Source organism: Nipponia nippon, unplaced genomic scaffold, assembly GCF_047370975.1.
Source record: "Nipponia nippon isolate SJK-2023a ecotype South Korea unplaced genomic scaffold, ASM4737097v1 scaffold_8, whole genome shotgun sequence".
Taxonomy (NCBI): domain Eukaryota; kingdom Metazoa; phylum Chordata; class Aves; order Pelecaniformes; family Threskiornithidae; genus Nipponia; species Nipponia nippon.
Window position 1 is genome coordinate 21,590,458 of NW_028262402.1, and position 12,065 is coordinate 21,602,522.

At 40.4% G+C, this 12,065-nt stretch overlaps 1 protein-coding gene across 12 annotated transcripts in view; it reads left to right on the top strand.

The window, feature by feature from the left end:
- The window catches only part of HOOK3 (hook microtubule tethering protein 3), a 96,169-nt gene that overhangs the window by 65,438 nt on the left and 18,666 nt on the right, over positions 1–12,065 (top strand). For 9 of the 12 annotated variants that reach the window (XM_087742420.1, XM_087742419.1, XM_087742414.1 and 6 more), the window contains 5 exons: positions 2,696–2,836; positions 5,115–5,202; positions 9,603–9,680; positions 10,413–10,447; positions 11,259–11,341. In XM_087742420.1, the coding sequence (XP_087598546.1) occupies positions 2,696–2,836; positions 5,115–5,202; positions 9,603–9,680; positions 10,413–10,447; positions 11,259–11,341 (425 nt within the window). The remainder of the gene's footprint in view (positions 1–2,695; positions 2,837–5,114; positions 5,203–9,602; positions 9,681–10,412; positions 10,448–11,258; positions 11,342–12,065) is intronic. The other 3 variants (XM_087742416.1, XM_087742415.1, XM_087742424.1) reach the window with 1 other exon arrangement.

Genomic DNA, 12,065 nt, shown 5'->3' on the forward strand with positions numbered 1-12,065 from the left:
ACTAGGGAAGGTGCCCCACTGGACCTCTTGTTTGTGAACAGAGAAGGACTTGCAGGTGATGTGATGGTTGGAGGCTGTCTTGGGCACAGTGATCATGAAATGATAGAGTTTTCGATTCTCAGAGAAGTAAGGAGTGGGGGTAGCAAAACTGCTACTGTGGACTTTCAGAGGGCAGACTTCGGCCTGTTTAGGAGCCTGGTTGACAGAGTTGCTTGTGAGGTCGCCCTGAAGGGCAAAGGAGTCCAGGAAGGCTGGACATTTTTCAATAAGGAGATTTTAAAGGCACAGGAGCAGGCCATCCCCATGTGCCAAAAGACAAGCCAGCGGGGGAGAAGACTGGCCTGGCTGAACAGAGAGCTTTGGCTGGAATTCAGGAAAAAAAAGAGAGTTTATTAACTTTGGAAGAAGGGGCAGGCAACTCAGGAGGGCTACAAAGATGTCATGAGGTTATGCAGGGAGAAAATTAGAAGGGCCAAAGCCCAACTAGAACTTAATTTGGCTACTGCAATAAAAGACAATAAAAAATGTTTCTATAAACATATTAGCAACAAAAGGAGGGCTAAGGAGAATCTCCATCCTTTATTGGATGTGGGGGGAACATAGTGACAAAGGGTGAGGAAAAGGCTGAGGTACTTAATGCCTTCTTTGCCTGAGTCTTTAACAATAAGGCCAGTTGTTCCCGGGGTACCCAGCCCCCTGAGCTGGAAGACAGGGACTGGGAGCAGAATGAAGCCCCCGTAATCCAAGGGGAAATGGTTAGCGACCTGCTACACCACTTAGACACATGCAAGTCTATAGGATGAGATGGGATCCACCCAAGAGTACTCAGGAAGCTGGCAAAGTGCTCACCAAGCCACTTTCCATCATTTATCAGCAGCCCTGGCTAACTGGGGAGGTCCCAGTTGACTGAAGGTTAGCAAATGTGATGCCCATCTACAAGAAGGGCCGGAAAGAGGATCTGGGGACCTACAGGCCTGTCAGTCTGACCTCGGTCCTGGGGAAGAAGGTTATGGAGCAGATCATCCTGAGTGCCATCATGTGGCATGTACGGGACAACCGGGTGATGAGGACCAGTCAGCATGGGTTTATGAAAGGCAGGTCCTGCTTGACTAACCTAATCTCCTTCTATGACAAGGTGACCCTCTCAGTGGATGAGGGAAAGGCTGTGGATGTTGTTTACCTGGACTGTGGTAAAACTGTTGACGCTTTTCCCACAGCATTCTCCTGGAGAAACTGGTTGCTCATGGCTTGGACGTATGTACTCTTTGCTGGGCAAAAAACTGGCTGGATGGCCGGGCCCAGAGAGTGGTGGTGAATGGAGTTAAATCCAGTTGGTGGCCGGTTGCAGGGGGTGTTCCCCAGGGCTCAGTATTGGGGCCAGTTCTGTTTAATACCTTTATCAATCATCTGGACGAGGGGATCAAGTGCACCCTTAGTAAGTTTGCAGCCAACACAAAGTTGGGCAGGAGTGTTGATCTGCTGGAGGGTAGGGAGGCTCTACAGAGGGACCTGGACAGACTGAATCGATGGGCTGAGGCCAATTGTATGAGGTTCAACAAGGCTCAGTGCCGGGTCCTGCACTTGGGTCACAACAACCCCATGCAACACTACACGCTTGGGGAAGAGTGGCTAGAAAACTGCCCAGTGGAAAAGGACCTGAAGGTGTTGGTTGACAGCCAGCTGAATATGAGCCAGCAGCATGCCCAGGTGGCCAAGAAGGCCAACAGCATCCTGGCTTGTATCAGAAGTAGTGTGGCCAGCAGGACTAGGGAAGTGATTGTCCCCCTGTACTTGGCTTTGGTGAGGCCACACCTTGAATACTGTTCAGCTTTGGGCCCCTCAGTACAAGAAAGACATTGAGGTGCTGGAGTGTGTCCAAAGAAGGGCAATGAAGCTGGTGAAGGGTGCAGAGCACAGGTCTAATGAGGAGTGGCTGAGGGAACTGGGGTTGTTTAGCCTGGAGAAAAGGAGGCTGAGGGGAGACCTTATTGCTCTCTACAACTACCTGAAAGGAGGTTGTAGCGAGGTGAATGTCAGTCTCTTCTCCCAAGTGACAAGCTATAGGACAAGAGGAAACGGCCTCAAGTTGCACCAGGGGAGGTTTAGCCTGGATATTAGGAAAAATTTCTTCACAGAAAGGGTTACCAAGCATTGGAACAGGCTGCCCAGGGAAGTGGTTGAGTGGTTCTCATCCCTGAAGGTAGTTAAAAGACATGTAGACATGGCACGTAGGGACATGGTTTCATGGTGGACTTGGCAGTGTTAGGTTAACGGTTGGACTCGATGATGTTGAGGATCTTTTCCAACCTAAATGATTCTGATTCTGTGAAAACAGACCAACAGGGTAGAAGTGACTTGCCCAGGTTGATGTAGTAGTTCAGTGACAGCTGAGATTACAACCACCCTTAACACTTGGCACCAAGCTTTGTGGTCTCCACGTTTTATCTATAAATCTGTCCAGCTCTACTCTGAGATCTAAGAGGGACACTCAGGCAACTTCCTTGTGTTGTGCTTTCTACAATTACAACTCCTTTAATCAGGTTTGTATTTGGGGGTTTGAAGACATGATTGTTGTTTCAGGTTAAATAGGTAAAGATGATCTTTACGTTATATTTACACCTCCTGTGGTAAACTGTTTTCTTCTTTATAGAGATTGGCATAATTTTTTCTACAAAATTGTATTTTATGTGTTTAGGGAGAAACTCATTCGCCTTCAGCATGAGAACAAGATGTTGAAATTGAACCAAGAAGGTTCTGACAATGAAAAGATTGCCTTGTTGCAGAGCCTTCTTGATGATGCAAACTTACGGAAGAATGAATTGGAGACAGAAAACAGGTAAGAAATTTTGTCCTCAGTTTCAATTGACTTTTCTAAAAATGACGTATACTTTTGACTGTACTATGTCCAGTACTGGCCTCCCCAGTACAAGACAGACATGAATTTACTGGAGTCAGTCCAGTGAAAGGCCACAAGGATGTGATTACAGGACTGCAGCATCTTTCATATAAGGAGTGTCTGGGGGATAGAGACTATGTAGCCTGGAAAAGAGAAGGCTCAGGGCGGATCTTAGCGATGTTTATAAATATCTGATGGGAGGGTCTAAAGGAGATGGAGCTAGACTCTTCTCAGTGGTGCCCAGTAATGGCAGGAGGCAGTGAGCAGAAATGAAAACACATGAAATTTCATCTAAATGTAAGAACATACTTTTTTTTTAGTGTGACGGTTGCTGAACACTGCAATAGGTTGCCAAGAGAGGTTGTCTCCATTCTTGGAGATATTTAAAACCCAACAGGACATGTTCCTGGGCAACCTGCTCTGGCTGACCCTGCTAGATTAAGCCAGTCAGTATACAGGTGTCCATGGGACCAGACAGCGTGCATCTGACCATGCTAAGGTAGCTGGCTGATACGGTTTTGAGGCTGCTCTCTGTCTAAGCTTTGAATCTACTTTCTATCTAATCTTTCCCGATCTTCCCCTTTGACTGGGGAAGGTTCCTGAAGCCTGGGAAAAGGTAAATACTGCACTCATCTTCAAAAAGGTCAAGAAAGAGTCCAGAGAACTACAGAGACTGGTCAGCCACAGCTCATTTTCTGAGAATTTCACAAAGCAAGTCCATCTGGAATCTGTTTCCAGCCACATGAGGGACAAGAAGGTAACTGGGAAAGGCCAACATGAATTTATTCAGGGCAAATCATACCTAGCTAATCCAATTGGCTTGACAATGAGATGACTGCCTATGTGAAGAAGGGTGAAACAGTAGACTTTACTTAGCTTTAGCAGAGCCTGTGGCGCAGTGTCCCCTAGTATCCTGATGTTCAGAATGGTTAGATATAGACTCAAGTGGACAGTAAATTGAGTGGAAAATTGTTTGGACATCTAGGCCTAAAGCGTTATCATCAGTGGTATGAAATCCAACTGGCAACCAGTTCCTCAGGCATCAATACCAGGACCAATGCTGTTCATCACCTTTATTAACAACTTGACTGATGTGAGGGACTATACTCTGAGCAAGTTTGAGGATGGCACCACATTGGGAGGAGTAATTGATATGCTGAAAGGGAGAGCTGTTCTTCAGAGGAGCTCAGCAGTCCAGAGAAATGAGCTGATGGGAGCCCTGTCCCTGGCTGGGAGGAGCCTGGCAGTGCTGGCTGGGACCAGTAGTCTGGGGAGCAGCTCTGCTGCAAAAGCCCTGAGGTCCCAGTGGGCAGCAAAGGAGGATGTGTCAGCTCGGGACCTCACAGCTGACTGTGACTTGGCCTGTCCTCACCAGGATGCAGGCAGGCAGTCTGGGAAAATGATCCTTCACCTCTCATCAGTACTTATGAGATCACATGTGGACATGTGATCTCACATGAAGATAATTTTGGATTCCCCAGTGTAAGAAAGACATGGATGTACAGGAGTGCAGCAGAATACTGCTAAGGTGAGGGGCGCTGGAGGATGTGCTATGTGGGATAAGACTGAGAACTGGGTTTGTTCAGGCCAAAGAAAAGGTGGCATAGAGGAGATAATACTGTCATCTACATCTACCTGATGGGAAGGTGTCAAGAAGATAGAGCCAGACTCTTCTCAGAGATTGACAGTGGAAGGACAAGAGGGAACAGACACAATATGGAGTATGGGTCTGAGCTCTAGAAGGGAGGCCCAAAGAGGTTGTCAGACCTCCATCCTTAAAGGTGTCCAGACCTGGACTGGACGTGGTTCCCAGCAATCTGCTCTGAGTGCACCTGCTTTAAGGAGGAGGTTGGATTTAGACAACCTCTGGAGAGCTCTTCCAGCCTATAGGTTTATAGGATTCTGTGACTGTGTAAAAGCAGTAAGCTAGTAGCTCTCACACAGTAAAACTGACTGTTAGAAACTCTTGTTTCATGCATATAGAAATGATTTCTTAATACACACATTTGTGTTGTCTTGGAAGAGTATCAGAATGTTCTGGATGACTACAGGCTATAATCTCTGGAACTGCTGTATGCTCTAACTACTGTTGTAAAGTTTCTGAGAATAAAATATGGTATTGCATCTCTTGTGTAGATGATGTGAAAACACAAAATCTCAGGCTGCTTCTTGCAGTTGCTTCATTTTTCTGAAAAACGAAATATTATCTCTTTCCTAGATTGGTAAATCAGAGACTTCTAGAAGTGCAGTCCCAGGTTGAAGAACTACAAAAATCTTTGCAGGATCAAGGTTCAAAAGCTGAAGATGTAAGTAGAAATGTACATCAAACTTACATTCAAGTAGTTACCATTTTCGAAACTTTCACCTTTTTGTAAAAAAATATTTAAAAGAAATATGCAAATGGAGATTTCTGATCATTTTCCATATTTACTCATATGGTCTTATCACTAAATTGTGTTTCTCTAAATAGGATGTAAGACATAGTAAGACATTTGTCTAGAAAAGAAAACTGTCCTATGTAGAGAAGGTGTCAAATATGTTTTATTTGATTAATTATGTCTGTTCCAATAGTAAACTTAGCATTAGAATTATTTAATTACAGTAGAGAGTTTTGCAGGGAATTAAGGAAATGTTAATTCTCCATGTCTTAATAAAGTACCTGAAGTTATTTTCGGTTTAGTTTTCTTAATGAAAGTTAAGACCTTTCCTGCCAGTGGAAGCTCTGTAATTGTGGATGTAAATGTATCTCATAATGCAAGAATTGAGGCAGGCCAAAACTAAAAAAAAAAAAAAAAAAAGTCAAATAATTAGTCCCTCAACATAATGCAGCATTTTCTGTTTCTGTATAGTTAACTTTATTTTTAATGTAAGAATATGCATTGTGACAGAGTTAGTGTGGAAAACAACTTTCAGTCTTCCACTCAAAAATTGTGTTTCCCATCTCCTGTGTTTGAGAGAAGAAGCTCTACAGCTTTCTTGAAAGCAGTAATTTGCTGGACTGTACATGCACAGTGTATGCTCACAACCTCAGTGTATTGTGTGCTAATTGGCAACAAGTTGTAATGTGTTGCTTTCTATTTTTGTGGTTTTGTTTTAACTAATTTATATAAAACAGTGGAAGTTTTTACTAGCTGTTTATTTTCATTTAAGGGTGTGTCTAATTTAGCTTATACTTCTAATTTTCAAAATAAACTGTATGAAAGTAAAACACTTAGTTGAGTTTAAATAAGATTATTTTCCCAAGTAACTTAGAATGTTTTTAGAATGCATTTTAAAATAAGTCCATACTATTATGTGATTCTGAGATATTCTTTGTTGTTTTGATTATCGGCCAAATTCAGAATTTTCAGGGTGAACAAGAATGTGAAAAAATTATTCTCAGATATAGAGTATTGTAAATGATCCCTCTCTAATTGAATTCAGCTTTATTTACTGCAGTTTTAATTGTGTCCCTTTTTGAGGCTCTGGTTTGGGCAGTAATTTAGGATGTGTCTGCAGCTCACTTAAAGGACTGGTTGCAGACTATGTAGGAATCATCTGAGATGATGAACAGCAAAACACCACCATCACAACAGCATGGTACAGCCTCCCACATGTACCAGGCAGCCCACGTCAAATCAGAGCTGGCAAGCTCATGATGCAGTTGCTGCATTCCTGGTTTCTGTGTAGGTCTGACCATGCCAGTGGTGATTTATAGGCACTAGTCCCGTGGCCTGTTTTGCCAAGTTTGGTGTGTAGGATTTCATTTACTCTTAAAGAAGCAAAAGACAATGTGTAGACTCGGAGAAGTATTGAGGCTGCAAGAACATCTGAAGGTATGGACACCTCATCCAGTCTCCCACACAAAGCAGAGCAAACCTCAAACCCAGCTGCTCAAGTAGATGGAATTTGTGCTGGCACCACCTGAGCTATCCTTAAGATATCTTTACAAAAAGAGTGATTCTTCAGAAGCATGAGAAAAAGAATAAGGAGAGACATGGCATACAGTTCATTGATGCATCATTTTTAGCACGTTTCCTCTGTTTTTCACTACTTTTCTGCAACAATGCACTGAAATCCGTATTTTTGTATACTTATACTGTAAATACGCTCAACCCAGAAAACTGAAGATCCCAATTGTCTTCAGCCCAGAAATATATGATGAGGGCTTGGGGTTTTGTTTGTTTGTTTGTTTGTTTGAGTTTTTTTAGTTTTGTTTGTTTTCAAAGTTGAAGTTGTTTTTAGGCTTGCCCAAAAAGTAGTAAAAGCACTATCCTAACCCAGGCAAGTATCATTGCAATGATACATACTGCTTGCTGAGGTCCACATGGGGAAGCAGTTTTGATTTTGTATTGAAGTGCAGTGGAAGGTGGATGTTAGGAAGATATCAGTGCCATTAGGACTGTAATGGGCACTGACACATCCTGTTGGGATGCATGATTAGTCCATCCTGGCTGTTGCCTTGCTAGCCAGAGAAAGGCCTCCTTACCCCAGTCTTCCAGACTACAGAATCAACTCAGACATGCCTGGTGTGGGCAGAATAGCAGGTTTGATTTATTGTTCTCCGGAATGCAGTGGTCATGTGTAGGGCTGCTCAACAGGTGCCCTGAACAGCTTCGACTACATCATTTGCATGCCTTATTATCACTCTCTTTTGTCATCCTTGTTCTCCCTTTCTCTGCGCTAATCCTTTCCTGTATAAACAACCTGCTTTTAGTTATTTCTACCCCACTGGACGTAGTCTTGCTAAATCCATACCACGTCTGGTGTATCTCATGCTGTTACATACACAATCATGGCCTTATATGCCGTTACTGATACAGTTACTCAGTCTTCCTGACTTGACACCTCCCTAAAAGGTCCCTAAAACTCTGTTACCTGTTCAGTTACCTGTGAAGTTCAGCCACTTTGCTCATTTGGTGAAACACTGGAACACGTTGCCCAGAGAGGTTGTGGATGCCCCATCCCTGGAAACATTCAAGGTCAGGTTGGACAGGGCTCTGAGCAACCTGATCTAGTCGAAGATGTCTCTACTCATTACAGGGGGGTTGGACTAGGTGACCTTTAAAGGTCCCTTCCAACGCAAACTATTCTATGATTCTATGATGACTCTTAGCATCTGTGAAATCAGACCATCCCTCATGGTGCTGTTTATAACTTTTGTCATCTTCTCAAGCATTAGCAGTCTCATCAAGCAATTTTCTCAGGTTTATGTGCCATAGTTTCCCTCACCCTGCTACGTTAGCTTGACCTCAACCCAGAGCCTAGCCATCTGCCTGTGGCCTTAACATGCAGAACAAAACCAAACTTCAGATATGTGGCTTTGAAGCTGACTGAGACTGCAAAAAAAAAAAAAAGTAATGTTTGCCCATTTTTAGAATATTTATTTATTTATATATTTATCTGCCTTGCTACAAGAATATACAGGCTCTTTGGGTGGCTAAAATTGCACATTTCACCTTTTATTCTTTTTCCTAATCTCGTGTCATGGATCAATTACTCTGGGTAAACTCAGTCCCACTCCTTTTAATTGTGTGTACTGTTTATCATTGTGAGTTTCTTGCTTGTGAGAACATATGACCTGTCTAGATGGGAGAGGGGTTACTCCCACAACAATGCTGGTACTATGCAAATAATATATATGAAAATATACCAGTGGAATCGATGTTGACAAGTAGTTAGTCTGTTCCAAGCTAAACCCAAGTGCAATACAAGGATTGCAAAAGAAAAGCTCAGTTCAGTTTTTATTTTCTTACCTTAGGAAAATGGGCACTGCTGCCAACTTTTCCCATTCTTGTCCAAACCAACCAATAGTCCCCTAAATGATCAGACATAAGTGATGGTGCCAGTTCAAATGCGTTGTGACCAAGAAAGATGCATACAAACATTTATTGTTACAGAAAAGGTGGTGTTGCTGCAGTTTTTCAGAGGACTGGAAAAGAAAAAAGCCAAATGGTCAAAACCTGCAGCTCCTTAGCTGCTACAAATTTCTGACTCTGACGTCAGTAGAGTCATGCTTTCTTGTTTTTACATTCTCCCCAACTTTCTTATAGTGCGATAAGGAAATACAACTTTGAAATAATGAAGAAGCATGACCCAGGAATGTGATCAAGGACAATATTTTAAAGTATTTACACTATAACAAAGCTAAAAGCTTTTTTGGGTGCACACATTAATTGTCTCTGTTGGTCAGATGTCTGAACCTTTGTCGAAAGACCATTGGAGAAAAAGCAATGAAGTAATTTTGTTGATGATTTTATTTTATATTTTGATGGTGTTCTGGACCATCAGTCACATGCTGGACCTCCAATGTGATTGGTACTGGATAAATACTAACCAAAAAGGCAGTTTCTGATTTAAATATTGTACATTTGTCTTGTATTCAATCAATGTGGCAATAACACAATTCAGAATCACTCCACAAAAACACACGCATCTCTTAATTTTGGTTGTAGTCCAATAGACTGCATATTTTCTCCCGTTTTTTTACTTGTATGATTTTTGTTTTAAAATTACTTTCCAAAATAGCAGTTCCTCTCCTTTGAAATTCTGGTTTGAACACAATGATTTACAAATGTGCTTCTTTACTATTTTTATATTTTTGTTTTTAGTGATATGTTTTAGAAAATGTTACAGGATGAAACTGCTGATGACAACAGAGGAGAAAAATGCGCATGTGTGAAAATTGCATAGCTTTAACTTTTTCTGTTCATGACTTTCTAAATAGTTTCTTCTGTTGGCTGCTGTTTTGCTTTATACTAATGTCATCTCTGTTTCTTGGCATGGGCTTCTGCTCAAGGCTATTGTGAGTATGGCTTTCTATTTACGTAACACTACTTTCAGTTTATAGACATTTATTGCATTTATTTTTTTTAAAGATACTCACTGTGTATGAAGTGAGTTTAAAATTAAAATAAAATTTACTTAGAAGCTTTTATTCAAAGACCTTATCTAAATGTGATTTAACCAGAAAGTGGAACACTGTAAGTTGTGTGATAATTTTTATGTGTCTGTAATCAATAAAGATGAGAAACAGAAAAAGGGTAAAATTTGTTCTATACTCCAGTCAGAAACACTCTACTCCTTCTAGTTTCTATGGGGACAGGAATTTACTTCAACTAATCTGCTGCATGTCTTCATGCAAATTGCATTGCAATGTTGGTAGGACAGCTCTTCTACCAAATTTTGCTGCACTTTCCAATTTCAGGTTAATTTATTAAGTCTAATTACAAAAGTACTGAAGAAATTAAAACAACTGACATAGAATTTTGTCGTTCATGGGTCTTGCTTTTATTGATCTAGTTCCTGGGAAAATGTTTGTAAATTTACAAAGCTCTCTAATTTCGGGAAAGTCACACAGCTGTGGAGAGAAGGATTGTTACCACAGAGGATGACTTTACAGTTGTGATCTAAAACTGTGTGAAGTAAAAAGTTGGATTTTGGTTAGAATGTCAAAATTATATGTTTTTAAATAATTTTGAAATGATGTTAAATCTCCACAATATATTAAAATAAAATTTTTAACTTTCTATTTTAGTCAGTTCTTCTGAAAAAGAAACTTGAAGAACATCTGTAAGTATTTTGTTTGCCTATTTTATTTGCCATTTGAAATTATGTGTTTTCCATATGGTAAGGAAGGCAGACAGTCATTAATCATTCATCTGGAAAATACACAACTAAGAGAAATTAGATAACACAGGAATGTTTGGGAATCTGCTCTTCAGAGACTGTTTTCATTGCATAGAATACCTTTGTGAAAGCATTAACAGCGATGAAAGAACTGTCATTTTGTGGTGGTTAGAAAACTTTGCTTAACATTGTGTAAATCTTTACTCAAGAGGAGTAAGCAATTTTGTTCTGAGGAAAGCATGTTAATGTAAACAAAATTATTTTTTTTACTTTTTAGTATACATTATGGCTTAAAAGGTAACATTTTAGGAAGTGTTATAATTTTGTTCTGCTATTCGTGAACCTCTTTTACTTCCCTAACATGCAGTGAACTGTTTGCTTTTTGACTGGCTTGCAACAAAAAAAGTAGTTTCTGTTGCCTTGGGTTTAGCCATTCTTTCTCAATGTAATCTCCATTACGAGTATTCATTTTAGGCATGCATTGTACAATTAACTGTAAGTTATAAATTAAGTTTATAATTACTGAGAAAGAAGCCGTTTGTTGTTACAGTTCTCCATACACTGTAAAGTTTTTCAGCTTATTTAACAAATATGTCAAGAGCGATGTTGTCATTTGTCCTTATGCCCCACAGCAAAAATCAATCGTGGTCTCAGAAATATATCACTATCTGAGGATTTTTTGTATCACATAAAGTTCATTCAACCACAGTAATAATATTGAGAAAACAATATGTGCTTTTATGGTTTGTAACAGTGAGAAGCTCCATGAAGCTAACAATGAGCTACAGAAGAAACGAGCTATTATTGAAGATTTGGAACCAAGATGCAATAACAGTTGTGAGTTACCTGTGCAGTCCATGTCTTTTCTTTGTAAAGTATTTAATGTGCAAGGTCTTTAATTATAATATCTATAAGAGGTGCAAGATAAACAAAATGTACATTTTAAATGGCAGTGATATGTATGTTGTTAATTTTTCTGGAAGCTATGGTGACCAAAAAGATCCTTCTAACACTTGAAATGCAGGGGATCACGTTTTAGAGACCACGGTAGTAAGAAATGACAGTGGCCATAGAAATACTGAGTCAGTGTCATACCTGTCATTGGAACTTAGCTGTTGAGAAAAGTCATGTCTCCTAAGACCCTAATTTAGGAGATTCTTGCTGCCATCACCAGGTTATTTTTACTCCCAATATATATTCCTTCAGTGTGTTTTCAGAACTGTGTTATAATTTGAGAAATTTTTGGACACTGGTCAAAGAGAATGTAAGATACATGTCATATTGCTCGGATGGTATCTAGAATCCAGCATCCAGTTGCTTTTTAGCACATTAATTCTACATTTTCCTGAGAAGTATTGAAGGAGGTAGATTGGTTTTTTTCAAGCCTACTTATTACAGAACAAGGAAAAAGACTGCAACCAATGGCAGCTTTTCTGGTTTGTGCCAAAGCAATTTTATTCATAAAGAGATCGAGGAAGGTAGAAATAATCAGTTCAGTATTCATTACATACACTCTGTATCCAAAAAGAATTTTCGTTTGTGTTGAGCTAAAACTGCAGAA